At 36.7% G+C, this 14,999-nt stretch overlaps 2 protein-coding genes across 4 annotated transcripts in view; one reads left to right on the forward strand and one right to left on the reverse strand.

Annotated features, from left to right (window-relative positions):
• The window catches only part of Sema2a (Semaphorin 2a), a 1,542,453-nt gene that overhangs the window by 116,578 nt on the left and 1,410,876 nt on the right, over window positions 1-14,999 (forward strand). The window lies entirely within an intron of this gene.
• LOC145985770 (alpha-tocopherol transfer protein-like) overlaps window positions 1-14,999 on the reverse strand; it is a 30,704-nt gene that overhangs the window by 12,988 nt on the left and 2,717 nt on the right. For both annotated transcript variants that reach the window (XM_083119847.1, XM_083119848.1), the window contains exons 2-7: window positions 13,482-13,640; window positions 11,784-11,875; window positions 10,212-10,362; window positions 8,542-8,735; window positions 7,753-7,863; window positions 1,930-2,074 (exon numbers count right to left, since the gene is read on the reverse strand). In XM_083119847.1, coding sequence (XP_082975973.1) covers window positions 1,930-2,074; window positions 7,753-7,863; window positions 8,542-8,735; window positions 10,212-10,362; window positions 11,784-11,875; window positions 13,482-13,629 — 841 coding nt within the window. In that variant the 5' untranslated portion in view covers window positions 13,630-13,640. The remainder of the gene's footprint in view (window positions 1-1,929; window positions 2,075-7,752; window positions 7,864-8,541; window positions 8,736-10,211; window positions 10,363-11,783; window positions 11,876-13,481; window positions 13,641-14,999) is intronic.

Below are 14,999 nucleotides of genomic sequence, written 5' to 3' on the forward strand. Positions count from 1 at the left end.
AATCTGTCAAATTTCTCTACATAAAGTGAGTTTATCTGTTTCATTCTTTCAACTAACGTGTCCAATAATTTGGCCAATACTACTGATTTTACTTTTTTCTTCTTTTTTTTACATATATCCTTTTGTGCGCAGAGTCAGTGTTATGATCTAGACACTCCACGTTAAACATAATTGGAGAATTGAAATTTATTCGGCAATAATGATCATGACATGAATTATATAGATTACAGTATAATAATTAAATGTAACAAATGAAATTTGCTCACAAATGCTTTACACAGTTAAGATAAGGAAATCAAATTATGTAACAATTGAGAATTGAGAAAAAGTGTATCTTGACAAGAATGGAGGGATAACAAACAAATACAAGCATGAAAATCTATTTCAAATGGGAGAGTGGAAAATACAGGAAAAGTTAACCACTAATTAAATTCGAAGTATGTGAATAGCAGAAGACTGAAAATTCGTGATTTGTTTGAATATGTTGTAATACAAGCAGAAAGGGCATTCCATGTTTTAGTGCCAGTTGAACAATCTTTTTTAACAACTTTTGTTATTCTAAGGCGGTTTAGTAGTACGGATTACTAAATTATTTCTAATTTTTAATGTACCATGGAGAAGTGGGGGATGCATTGTGCAATATATAAAAACGTTTAACAAAAGCTAGTAATCTTGAACGTATGCTGTTTTTTTTAACTTTTTTCCGAAGACTGTGGGAACTAATGTTACATGGACATATCGTTACAACCGTACTTAATTTTTTGTAGCAAGAGAGCATTTTCTTTGTATCGAATGCTTTCCGCTAGTCCAGTAATATTAAACCGATCGGTCTCTCTGTATGGAAGTCGAGTGTTTCCAGCCATTTGTTTAGTACATTTAATAGCTGTGGTGACACTAGTGTACACAGGATTTTTTCGGGGTCATTTTAAGGCGGATTACGTACATTAATCACTTTGCTTTCCCCCGAATTATTTACGGTTCTTATTTAAAAATTTTGTTTCACAAAAAGGTTCTTTACGGTTCTTATTTAAAAATTTTGTTTCACAAAAAGTTTTGGGAGGGCCTGTAGCTCCATCACCTCTCTCCCCTGCGTACGCCAATCTCATGCGATAAGGTCTTTTGAACCCAAATTCTTTCTCAGACATTAATCTTTCAGTTTCAAGAAAACAGGAACACTACTTATCGCCCGCTTTTACCAGATGTCTGCTAAACGTTGGGATTAATAAAGTAATTGTTGACTGAGACAGGGAATCTGCCTCTGTGTATATGGGTGATTCCGATGGGAAAGGATTGACGTAGTTCTAGAAAGGTATTGATAATGTCGGCAAGAGGTGCAGTGTTGAAACGTAGTTGATCAACTGCACTTCCCTTTGTCTATAGAGTTAGCTATTTAATAGATTGTGTTCCTGAATGATCATTTCGTTGTAGTGATATGATTTACCATGTCACGTTATTTTTGTACATGAGATTGTGATTGACTTCTACTCGTGCCAACAAAGTTGGCTGTCAAATTGAACAGCGTTTTGACCAGCCTTTTTTGCGCTGAGATAAATTGAATAATCTCAGATGTTTTGCATCGCTTTCTAGTATCTCTCACTTGATTGTTGTTACGGACACAATGAGTTATTTATAAATTTGGAGAATTATTGCGAGATGACAGTTGCTTCATTGCATTTTTGTACCACCTTGAACGATAGTAGAAGCTCGTGGGCCGGCCCCCGTGGCGGAGTGGTTAGCACATCGCGCTGCAACGCCAGGGGTCATGGGTTGGAATGCTGGCTTGGGCATGGACGTTTGTGATGTCTATTCACAGTTTCATCATATCATCACTCATCCCAATCTTCGCAAATTAGCCAAAAGTGGCACAAGAAGCGAAGTAAAATACATCAAATCACAAATAAAAAAAATAGAAGCTCGTGTGTAGCGTACCTTTAAGCTTGTCCTCCAATGCTTCAAGACGTCTCATAAACCAATCATTGTTGAATTCAGTGTCTGTTCCACCACAAAAATCAGGCAGGGTTTCTTGATTAATGTGGCTGTCGAGGATGCTGATTTTCGATCCATGAATAAAGACCTGTAAAGAAAAATGAATTACTTGGTGGTCAAGGCCTGTATAAATCTATAAGGAGTGGTTCTTTAAATATTCAATTAATTCATTCTAATTATTTTAATGTTTATTTCATATTTTCATTACGAATGAAGACTGTGATATTTAAGACACACACGTCTCCTCTTAACGTTCATGTCTACCTGAATTACAAATTCTTCCGTGCACTATTGATTTGAAAATTGTAGTTAATTGATCAGAGATTAAAGTGTTATTGTTATTTGAAGATCACTATTAATTTTATCCGTTTTTTTCTACGAATGTTAATGTTTACACGATGAATTGTTTACTATTTCTAAACTGAAGTGGCAATTGCAACTTTCACAATTTTAAGACCAGGAAATACCGATTTTTATTTTGTTATGTATTGACTGGTTTTAGCGTCTATTCTGATTACGTTGATATTTTCTCACTGCATTTGTTGCACTACCAATGATGTAGAAAATTAATTAAGAAAACAATATAAGTATAGTGCCACAGAACGGACATTCTATTGCAAAGGTAAATTAGATAAATTTTAGGTTAATATTTTTATGAGATAAAAGAAAGTGAAGAACTGTTTCACTGTTTTGATACATGTCATAATATTCTAATTTGTAATATTGGATATTTTCTTAAAGAACTGGTTCATATTTTAAATCTTATCCTTCTTATAGAATCGTTCTTGACGTAGTACATGATGGAAGCCTACAACCCGAATTTTATTCGCCAATAACATGTAATAAGTAAGATATTCGTGTCATGTTTTTCATATTGTAAATATTTAACCATCTAAATACATTTAGAAATGAAATAATAATCTTATTATCTTGCAAATTGTCGATTTTTCTGTAGTATACACCCACTTGTACGTTTATACACGGGCGCGTGTATTTATCTATCTGCACGCACACACACAAATTATGACACATGCTTAATCTTGACTGCCTCGAAGCCTCTTATCTGGCAAACTCCTTATTCTTAAGTATCCCGATGGCGCAGTGGTAGCATCGTCGCCTTGTAACCCACTGAAATTCCATAATTTCAAAATTAATTCACCCAACCAGTATTTTGCAGGAAGATCCCTGTGGCATAGCGCAGTATCGCTTATACTGAATTTAGACTGATATGTGAACGACTTAGAGTGGCCGTCAAATTTGATAAAAATGGCAAAAAGAAATAATAGCAATTTTGACGTTGCTGGTTCATAAACCAATTAAAGTAACCAAAATAACCAGAATCACTAAAATACAAATAAGAACAGAATAAAGTTTCCCCTGATGTGTTCCATCTTACAACCTTCAGATTACACATCAAAAACGAAATCCTCTGGAGACATTGTGGAAGCAACATCTGACAGTAAGAAATCGTATATATATGGACCTCCCCCATGGCGCAGTGGTAGCGTCATTGCCTTGTAATCAAGGGGTCCCGGGTTCGATACCCGGTGGGGGCACAAGTGGTTCGGATCCCACTTTAAACCGTAGGTCCAGTCCCGATTAGCCTTACTGTGCACAAAGTGGACTTAAAACAGCAACTCAAGAAATCGTATATATACTGTATATAAGATAAATATCCGCGTGCATACGACAACTTGCCATGGTAGCTCATTTAGAGGATGTGGAGGTAAGGGCCCCACAACAACATCGCCTCCCCCCCCCCCTTCGCCACAGGGTTGCTGCCAGGTACCAATTGTATTGAGGCTGGGTGAGCCTCAGAGCCACTTTATGCGAGACAAGGCAGGAAACAATCCGAACTTAGATCATGCACCCCGGCGAAACAAACCCGGGTCCCCGCCTGGCAGTCAGACTCCCTACCAGCTAGATCACGCGGCTCTATATATGTTCTATATTTTATGTTACTTTAAGATTTGAATTAGGAATGAAAATATACTAATAAGGAAACTTGCTCTTCAGTTAGGAAACTTCCCTGTGCACGTCATTTTGTTCAAAATGGTGACCCAAAACCTGAACCTCTGTCATTTTGAAGCGTAGCCTCGCAGTACACATGATAAACTTGTATTTCTATCTGAACGTTAGCAATCTTTAAACGATGAAGTGAAGTACTCTTAAAGAATTTTAGTAATAACGAACCATAAAATATCTTGCATATCAAAATATAAGCATTTCTGTGTTCTATTTCAAGTTTTGAACTTGTGCTCCTTTCTGAAAAAGTTCCATGTGGGTTTTCCGGAATAACGTTCATACGCTTGCTCTTTACGCCACCAGATCGTATAACATTTTGGTATTTTTCAGACGACTCAACCTTGTACAATTCTAATACACTTCTAAACATAAGTCCACTTCATGACGTTATATGCAGTCCAGGAAGAACTAACGCTGTCTGTCGAGCAATTTTTCAAAGTTTTTTTTTTTTTTTTTTTTTTTTTTTTTTAAACATTGCCGCAAGTCAGTCATCTGGTGTCCAAACCTTAAGCAGGAAAATTACTTTTCCAGCATACGTGCCACGAAGACTATACCTGAATATTACCATCCTACCTGTCAGTTGGTCAGTAACATCGGCGAGTGCAAAGTCGAGAATCGTAGTGGGAGAGTACAAGCAGTGGTTTCGTTGGTTTAGTGAGGTCTTGTAGAAAAACTGTGCTCGTGTACTTGCGCTTATCATGCAAATGGCTCAAAAGGCATCATCTAAGTGAGTTTGATCGTGGTCGGATTGGCGGGAAATTGGAAGAAGGGCAAACTGTGACCAGTATCGCTAATGAATTAGGAATTCATCACAGCATTGTGTGACGATTGTAGAGAAGGTACAGGTCAACTGGAAATGCCTCTAGACGTACTGGGGGAGATTGCCCATGAAGAGAACAACAGAGGAAGACCATTATGTGATGTTATGTGCAAAATGTAATCGTCAAAGTCATGCTGGTCAGTTGTCTAAGAACCTGTTCACCAGTACAGGGAAACGCGTATCGCGTCAAACTGTAGCAAGACGGTTGAATGAAGAAGAGCTGTATACACGTAAACCTGTTAAATGTGTACCTTCGAAACTGGCCCACAAACAGTCTTATTTGCGATGGTGTCGAGAGCTGTACGTGAACGGCTGAAGAATGGGTAGTGTTCTAATCACAGATGAAAGCTGGTTCAGTGTGACGTCTGATTCTGGACATCAGTATATCAGGCGTGAACCTGAGGCACAGTAGAAGCAAGAAAGTATTGTGGTAAGGGACACAAATTGTATCAGGGGAATCATGGTCTGGGCTGGCATAGTGGTAAATGAACGTAGCGAGTTACAGCTACTGGGATGAGGATCGGTCACAGGTGAAAGGTATTCAATGATGTCATTCTCCATCATGTTCGCCTGTTCCATGGAGTTGTAGGTCTGGATTTCATTTTTATGCATGACAATGCTCATCCCAATCATACAGCAGCTGTGGTTGACCTCCTTGACAAAGAAGATATCCATCGAATGAAGTGCCCTACATACTTCTCAGACCTCAACCCAATAGAACATGTGTGGGATGCTTTAGGCAGAAATGTTGCGGAGAGACCTCCGAATAGCCCTCCATGAGGAGTGGAACGATTTGCTTCGGGAACTCCTTAATAATCTTGTTCTGAGTATGCATCGCCGATGTCAACTATGTATATCTGTCACAGTAGTGCATACCCCACACTGATTCACCTGTGGTTCATCATAGAGAGTGTTGTGTATGATGCTCTGGACATACGCCCATAGGCTGCTGTTGGATGCTGATGAAGCAGTTTCAAAATCCACTTTGTGCTGAATTCAGTTTTCATACCAGATTATGTAAAATAGTGTGTTCTGTAATATACTTCTTCTTCGTACCAAAATATAATTGTTTCAAACTCCTATGTATGAATAAAATGGGCATACATGTTCCGTGCTTAAGTTTTGGACACCAGTGTATGTGAGGAAATGACACAATTTCGTCATTATATATATATACAGGGTAATTGGTAATTCGACCTATTCCTGGAAAGGGGTAATACTAGAGCACATTTGCAACAAATTTGACCCTATGCACCGGGGGTCGGAAATCAATGGGTTTCGAGTTATTGCAGTTTGTAGATTTTCGTGACATATTCCGACTTGCGACCAAAAAACTACTAATTGTGAAAAAACTACTACACCGTGGGCACTTAATTGACACGTTGCTAACAGCTGACGAATGTGTGACTACTGGTAAAAAAAATTATGCCCAAAATTCCCATGCCCACAGAAAGAATCAGTCATTGGAGCACACGTCATGAAGAAATTTGGAAATTATCGTTTAAATAGAAGAGGATTACTCAAAAAATGGTAACACATTTAGCGAAAAAATTACGGAAAAAACTTCTTCGTTTCATAAGCTCTCCAAAACGATACAAATGTTGTCAACTGGCACACTGGTTGGGGGAAAAATCTGAATAAAAAGCGGAGAAAGCGCGTTATAGACCTCTTTGCAAAGTGAAAAGAAGTTGTCTGTTATGAGAAATAAAGGAACGAAAATGAGTGAAATAATAATGTTATTTACCATTCTCATGATTCGAGGTTGTCAGAGTTAACTGTTACGAAAACTACAAATCCTGTTCAAATTGCCTCCCCGGTTACGTATGCAAGCACACAACCTGCGGCGTACTTCAGACACAGTCACTCGCTTTGACACTCAGTCTCTTATGTATTGGGCGGCTGTCACAATTCTCTCTCTCAACTCTTCCTGGGAATCTACTGGTGTACTGTAGACTTAACTCTATCATGTGACCCCAAATGTAAAAGTCGCATGGCGTCAAATCCGGACTCCTCGCCGGCCAGGGGTCGGGCCGCCTCGACCAATCCATCGCATGGGATAATTGTCATCCAGTCACTGTCGCACACCCCGGAAATAGTAGGCTGGGCAGCCATCATGTTGGTAAATCATACCCCTTCTTGTGGCGAGCGGCACATCCTCCAGCAGCGTCGTCAATTCTTCCCTTAGTTTTCGTAGGTAATGCCGTTTAGGTTTTGTGGCAGATAGAATGGCCCCATCACATGATTGTGGATTATTCCCATTTAGTGAGTCTTTTCTTTAGATTTTCTGGGGTTATGACCCTTAGGAGACCAAAAATGCGCATTATGAAAATTCGTAATACCATCGCGGTCGAAATTGGATTCGTCCGTCCACAGAATTCTTGTCAGATGATGGGGGTCTACAACGCGCCGTCTCAGCTTTATATTCAGATTTTTCCCCCAACCTGTGTTCCAGTTTACAACATTTGCATCGTTTTTTAGAGCTTATGAGATGAGGAAGTTTTTTCCGTAATTTTTACGCTAAGTGTGTTACCATTTTTTTGAGTAATCCTCTTCGATTTAAACGATAATTTCCAAATTTCTTCATGACGTGTGCTCCAATGACTGTTTCTTTCTGTGGGTATGGGAATTTTGGGCATGATTTTTTTTCCCAGCAGTCACACATTCGTCAGCTGTTAGCAACGTGTCAATTAAGTGCCCAGGGTGTAGTAGTTTTTTCACAATTAGTAATTTTTTGGTCGCAAGTCGGAATATGTCACGAAAATCTACAAACTGCAATAACTCGAAACCCATTGATTTCAGACCCCCGGTGCATAGGGTCAAATTTGTTGCAAATGTTCTCTAGTATTACCCCTTTCCAGGAATAGGTCGAATTACCAATCACCCTGTATATATATAATGTATGTGTCTGTTTACGTACTTACCCTGTTGAGAATTTTATTCGACAAAAATTGTTTAAATAGCCTAAATGCAACATGGAAGTACAAAGGAGCATTCACGATGTGGATAGCATTGAATCGAATAGGGTACGTGTCCTGAAAGAAGAAAAGGAAAATGTTTAGTGCATAGTTTATGTACATACATGATTTTATTTGAATCGTATCTATATGTGAAGCAAATATGTACATCATTTTTACATGCGTCTTACATGAATATAAACATCGATTTGTTTACAAACGTTCTTATCTAGATCTTAGGAAGTCTACAGATTGGTCAATTGTATGGTTTGTTCTGATGATGTACTGTAAGTGTGGTATACACTTGAAGTCAGCTAGCTCCTCGTTTGCCGAACGAATTGATTGTTTATGTTTGTTTGTATTTCCGTTGGCTGTACGGACTACATAAATATTTGACTCATATCGTGATATGAAAAGAATTTATTCTGTATTCAGGATTTTTCAAATTAAAAAATGTTCTAATGTATGGCGAGGACAATTTTTTGTTCATCCGGAAAAGGAAAGTAACTGTGAAAGTATCTCTTATTTTTAGTTACTAGTTACTTGAGATAAGTAACTCATTTACAAATACTGATTTTGAAAGTAAGTTATTACCGTTTTCGTTGCTGGAAAAAGTAAGTCGTTACTATGAGGATGAATAATAAATATATAAAAATTGATATTCACAGTTTTCTACTTCTTTACGTAGATGTGTACGATATTTACTTGTTTTCTCTTCCTGTACGTAAAAACTTTTATATAAAGTAATATTCTTACCAGCAACACATAGCAGAACACCTTCATGATCTTTATTGTGAGTTGTCTTAGATGAGAGAGCCCGAAGTCTGTGAAGTCGAGCACGAAAACAAGACCTCCCACGTGGAATTTCTGGTCAAGGAGCAGACAGTCAAAGGATGTGAACACGGTTCTCAATATGTGATCTATTGGGACTTTGGAAAAATCAATCTTGCCTGCAACAAAAAATAATTTTGTTATTTTTCTTTTTGCTTTTGAGAAAGGTTTCACATTTTAATTGTGGACGCGTGCAACATTCATCTGAAAGAAATGTTATACCTTCTCTTATTTATAGGCATGACCAAGGGGGTACCGGAATCATTTTACTGGGGATGCAGATCGCCCTAAAGTGCACAAAGGAAAATATAGTTTCTTTGAAAGAAATACTGGAAGAGTTATGTGTAATTTATAGGCACTCACGTATCTTGGAAAATAAGATATTCATTTATACATTTCAAGTATAACCTATTTGTCCTCAAATTTTTCTAGCCCACCTTCGTGGAGTGGTTAGCACGTCGCGCTACGACGCTAGAGGACCCGGGTTCGGATCCAGGCCTGAGCAAAAGCATGGGTGTTCTTTGTGTGCCCCCTTCATCAAATTCATCATATCATTCACAGTAGGGGCCTCCCCTCGATGGCGCAGTGGTAGCGTGGACGCCTTGTAATCAAGGAGTCCCGGGTTCGATACCAGGTGGAGGCACATAGTGGTTCGGATCCAACCTTAAACTGTAGGTCCACTCCCAATTAGCCTTACTGTGCATAAAGTGGACTTAAAACTCCAAATCAATCAATCAATCATTCACATTAATCTTTGCAATTAACCAAAAATTGCAAAAAACTAAATAAAATGAAACATGAATCAATTATTCCACTTACAGTATCCTGTTAAAAGCGTTTTTAGGAATTTAATCTATATCATCGCATCTGTCGTTACATGAACAAATGTTTAAAGGTGTGACTTTTGATAGGCTATCAACACCATATAATATTGAAGGTATGTAATTTACAAGTAAATATGTAAAACAAAGATGCTAGATATCCTTTTAAATAATATTATTTAGTTAATCTAAAGCTGTTTGCAACATTAGAGTATGAAACGTTCCAAAACAAAGCATTGCTTTTATCCCAAATACACAAACCACGTGTGTGTGTGTGGGGGGGGGGGTGTATATACATGCATGCGTGCATTTTCTCCTCACCAATACATATTTATTTCTTTATAGCATCATAATCTTGCTCATTATCGTCGGTTTTCTTCTACATATTTTTTTGCTCCTACAGTAAAAACACAAACAAGTGTACAAGTCCGTGGCAAGTCATGTAGTTTCATAATTGATTACCTAAAATCTTTCGTTAATTTTACTTTAGTTATTGATTTCATTACCTTAATCTTAATTAGTGATTCACTTACTTTTGTACTAATAAAAACTTATCTAACTTAGTTAATACCTGGTTCCAAAAATACTCGAATGCGGATCTAGGGGAACAGGGTAATAGAATTCACAACCTAATGTTTTCCGTGGTTTCTGATTTAATTCTGCTTCCTAATCTTTCCACCCCTGCTTTATTCTGCATGTTTTACTGTACACACATTGTGTTGGTTTCGAACAAGAAGTAAAAGTTTAAATATATATTGAGTTCATTTTGTGCACCTATTCGAACGACATTGATTGTCCTTCCTAGCAGATCCGTCTCTGGCTGAATCGTAAATAAGGCATCTTTATAGTAGGCTTTGTTCTCAGAGACAAGCAGTGGCTCGAAGTACTCAGGGTAGGTCTGTCTGAATTCGTAAAACCTCTTCAACTGAAAAAGAGGGAATAAAAGTAAAACTTAAATGATCTAGACTTTATATGAATCCATCAACCATACTTAATGAATTATAAATCTCTTATAAATTTAACCTCTAAGATTAGAAATATAATTGGATTTTTTTTTCGAATTTGGATTGATCAATCGGAAAACATATACAATATTTTTTTTTAAATGAAAAATTTATAGGAATGAGAATTCCTTTTAATGCATGATTAATGTTTTATGCATTGAATCAATCTATAAGATTAGAAATGCAATTGCATTTTTCGAATTTCGGTTTAACAAAAAAATATATTCAATAACTTTTGAAATCAAAAATTTATGGGAATGAGAATTCCTATTAAGGCATAATTTATTCTTAATGAATTACAAATGTTTTATAAATTGAATAATTGCATTTTTACGAATTTGGGTTGATCAATCAGAAAACACATTCAATAACTTTTGAAATGGAAAATTTATAGGAATGAGAGTTCATATTAATGCACCATTCATACCTAATGAATTATAAATGTTTCATAAATTGGACTTATAAGATTAGAAATATAATTGCAATTTTTCGAATTTGGGTTGATCAATCAGAAAATACATTCAATAACTTTTGAAATGGAAAATTTATAGGGATGAGAGTTCCTATTAATGCACTATTCATACCTAATGAATTATAAATGTTTTATAAATTGAACTTATAAGATTAGAAATATAATTTCATTTTTTCGAATTTGGGTTGATCAATCTGAAAACGTATTCAATAACCTTTGAAATGGAAAATTTATACGAGTGAGAGTTCCTATTAAATCACCATTCATACCTAATGAATTATAAATGTTTTATAAATTGAACTTATAAGATTAGAAATATAATTTCATTTTTTCGAATTTGGGTTGATCAATCTGAAAACGTATTCAATAACCTTTGAAATGGAAAATTTATAGGAATGAAAGTTCCTATTAATGCACTATTCATACCTAATGAATTATAAATGTTTTATAAATTGAACTTATAAGATTAGAAATATAATTGCATTTTTTCGAATTTGGGTTGATCAATCAGAAAACGTAATCAATAACTTTTCAAATGGAATAATACAGGGTGGCCATAATGCCTTTCCCTCATTACAAAAATTTATTATAAGAAAAACTATTACAGGTAAAGTCCTATGGTTTGCTGCAAACGAAAGAGAAAATCATTTAGTTTTTTGACAATGTCAAAACACTTCAAGCTGTGCACCGTTTGTTGCCCACAGAACATCTACTTCCTGAATATGCATCCTGGAAGTATAGAAATTATCTGAAAGCAATCTTCACACAAAGAAGCTTTGACATAAAAACTGAACAGGGAACTATGATGGATTTATGTTTCACGTAATTGAAACAATGCGTCTTGCAATTTGGCCAAAAAAAACTACTTACCGTTTTCAGCGCCCTCTCCTGGTTGAACTTCTTCGTCCGCAGAAATGCCAGGAGGAAGCAGTCGTCCAAACGGGAATAAAGACCCTCAATATCTGCGAAACAAAATATAAATTATTCTCACTTATATAGGGGAGAGTTGCCGAAATTGGACCAGCTGGTACTATTTTGCATCTGCATCAAAAACAAGACACAGGAAAGAACGAAATTGTAGGTATGAGAAGCACAAACTATTAGCTTTCACTTCATATATGTATTTCCAAAAAAAAAATAAAAAAAAATGAATAAACCAATATAATTGGGTACATAAACGAAAGTAGTGACATCGGTCCATTATAGGCAACTGGTTTCCTAACTTGGACCACAGGTTGCTTAGGTTGGACCGTTCACAAAAGGCATGTACGTATGTATGTCTACGGTATCTAAGACACCTGCATCACTCACTGCACACACCATTGTACTCCACGTTTGCCGCTTGTAACAGCACCTACCTGTGATTTTCCTTTCTTTGCTACAATATTTTGTGGACGTTTCTGGACTGTGGTGAAACTGACTCATCCATGTTGAATATTCGGTCAGCTGTAAAACCAAACAAACCATACCTTCTACTACACTCGTCCAAGCCATAATATGCATTACTGTATGCTGCTATAGCCATTTGAAATTTCATCTCTGTCCACAGCCCATACTTTCCCCGGTCCAATTTGGGAAACACGTGGTGGTCCAACTTATGCAATTATACCCCGTTAATAAAAATATGACACTACACGAACATACGCAACTAAATCATAATTTTACCACACGTAGTTAGTGATTAATGAATGGCACTTTTATAATATACTACAGGACATTTGATTACTTACCTCTAGTCTACACAACAGTTTAAGATCCGAAGCACAATAATTGCAACACGAACAATGGAAACACAATAACAGCACTCCTACTTCGTCCAACGTCTCTAGTTGACTGACCATTCAGTCATTTGTACATTACACTGACGCCAACCAGTTGTGCCAACTCACCTGTTTCAAATACTCGTCTTTAGGCAAAAACAAAGGCAACGGTCCAATTTCCACAACTCTCCCCTACACGACGCACAAATCACTGCAAGGGACAACCTGTACGAATTTGTGCAATTTTGAATGATGGACATTATTTTAAATATATTCTGTGTGTGTAGCTATCTGTGTTTTCTCGTGACGCAAATATCACAGCACGTGTTTTAAAAATGGCAGTCAAATCTAACCCGCACGCGATAACAATAGGATTATCTCAGAACTATACACAATTCAAAATTTAAGAATGACAGTCGAGCAATCAGTGACAGGCAACTTATGTGGATTGACTCCACCGTAAGACTCTTCATTTCGAAAAAAAATGTCATTTCCAAGATGACAGTGATGTCATTAAAACCGTCACACAAAGGATTCCTGTTTCACAAAAAGTTTATATCTGAGGAAACGCTTGTAGTTTTACTAAGATTGCAAGTGAATATTCATGTTGCTCTGACACCATACAACCATACAAGAATTGCAAACCTCTCTTAACCCAGGACATTTTCTGTTCCTTTCATTTCGCGTCATTCTTAAAAGGGCTCTTCTATTTAGTCTACGTCTTCTCCCTCCAACTTAGCTATATTCTAGGCTAAGTTTGGAGTATTATCATGGGTAAATAAATTGTTGAAGGATTGGCCCACCTTACCTTTGACTTTTTCTCTGAACTCCGCAATCTCTTGTCGAACTGTTTCTGTATTTTCGTTGAGTTCCTCGTGGGCTCTCTTCTTCAGTTCTTCTGGAAGATGGTACTTGTACTCTGGATCGTTGAACACACTCATGTAGACTTGCTCCATTTTCACTTAACCTAAGAAGTAAGATTCTACGGTTAGACATGTGGATATACTAGGGAAATTTCCTAACGCATTATAAGGGAGTTTCCAGAAATAACATTTGGAGGGAGTCCAGCAGGTATATTTGATTTCTACTTCTTCATGCCATATTATCAAAAAAACATTTAACTAAGCATACATTCCATACACAACAAAAACACCTCTCAAAAACCATTGTCAACTGATCCCACATTCCATACACAATTAAAACATCTTTCCACACTTAAAATAGAACAGAGGATTGTGTTATGAAATATTTTAAGTGATTACTTACCAAGTTTCACAGGAGGAGACGAATTTATTTTGGTTTTTGGGTCATAATATTCAGAACTTCGTCTGATTAAATGTTTATGTCACTGTGAACTGATAAAGTCAGTCTGTCATTTCCAAGTGCAGTGTGCAGGAAGGTTTTGATTCTCTTCATTGCTGAAAATGATCTTATCACGCTTGCGGTTGGCAACGTGGCTAGTAGTTTCACGTATATGATAATAAATAATTTGGGTGGAACATATTGCATTTATCAAGAATGTCGGAAAAGCACACATTTTTGGTTATACACTCTGCACAACCAATCACGTTGCAACTTCTGACACCAAAGGATATAATCAGCCTTTAATGTTGTACCTAAAGCATCATTTTCATAATATATGCAAAGGTTTTCCAATTTATCTACATGCTCTGGAGAATCATTTTTTGGCAGTAGAAGTTCAAATGATGACAAAATATCCTGATTAAACATAAATCTGTTTATCAGATTACTTATTACTGCCGATTTTCTCAGTGTTTGTGATATGAACAGATCGGCGGTCGAGGCAAGACTCTCACGGGAAATGCTGAGCGCCGTTCTGGCGGTTTAATACATAAAATCTGCTGCAAACTTAAACTGTCGCAGGGGATACAGTGGTATGAGGATGATCATCTCGTTTTTTGTTGTTGTTTTGTTATTCTTGGAATAGCAATTTCAGAACTGAACGTCGGTTGACACTTTTTAGAAGCAGCTTGAATATTTTGCTAAGCTCTTTATCTGAGTTCTCCGAAATCTCTGAAACTGTTCTATGACATCTCTTTCATTAGAAAGAGAAGAGACTGAATTGTGATGAAGTACTGAAAAGCTTCCCAGATAAATAATGCAGTTACTTTCTTGACTGCGGCTGGCTAGAAGGTTACTTGCGAATGATGAAATATTACGCTTGCATCGGACAACTTCACTAAACTGAAAACTATAGGTTGAAGAAGTTTAACAAAAATACTGAATGAGTCATGTCTTTCAAATATAGTATTTCACAAACTGACAATAGTATTTGCTTTTTTTACTGTCTGATACATATTGTAAA

Source organism: Lepisma saccharinum, chromosome 3 (assembly GCF_977018435.1).
Source record: "Lepisma saccharinum chromosome 3, izLepSacc3.1, whole genome shotgun sequence".
Lineage (NCBI taxonomy): Eukaryota > Metazoa > Arthropoda > Insecta > Zygentoma > Lepismatidae > Lepisma > Lepisma saccharinum.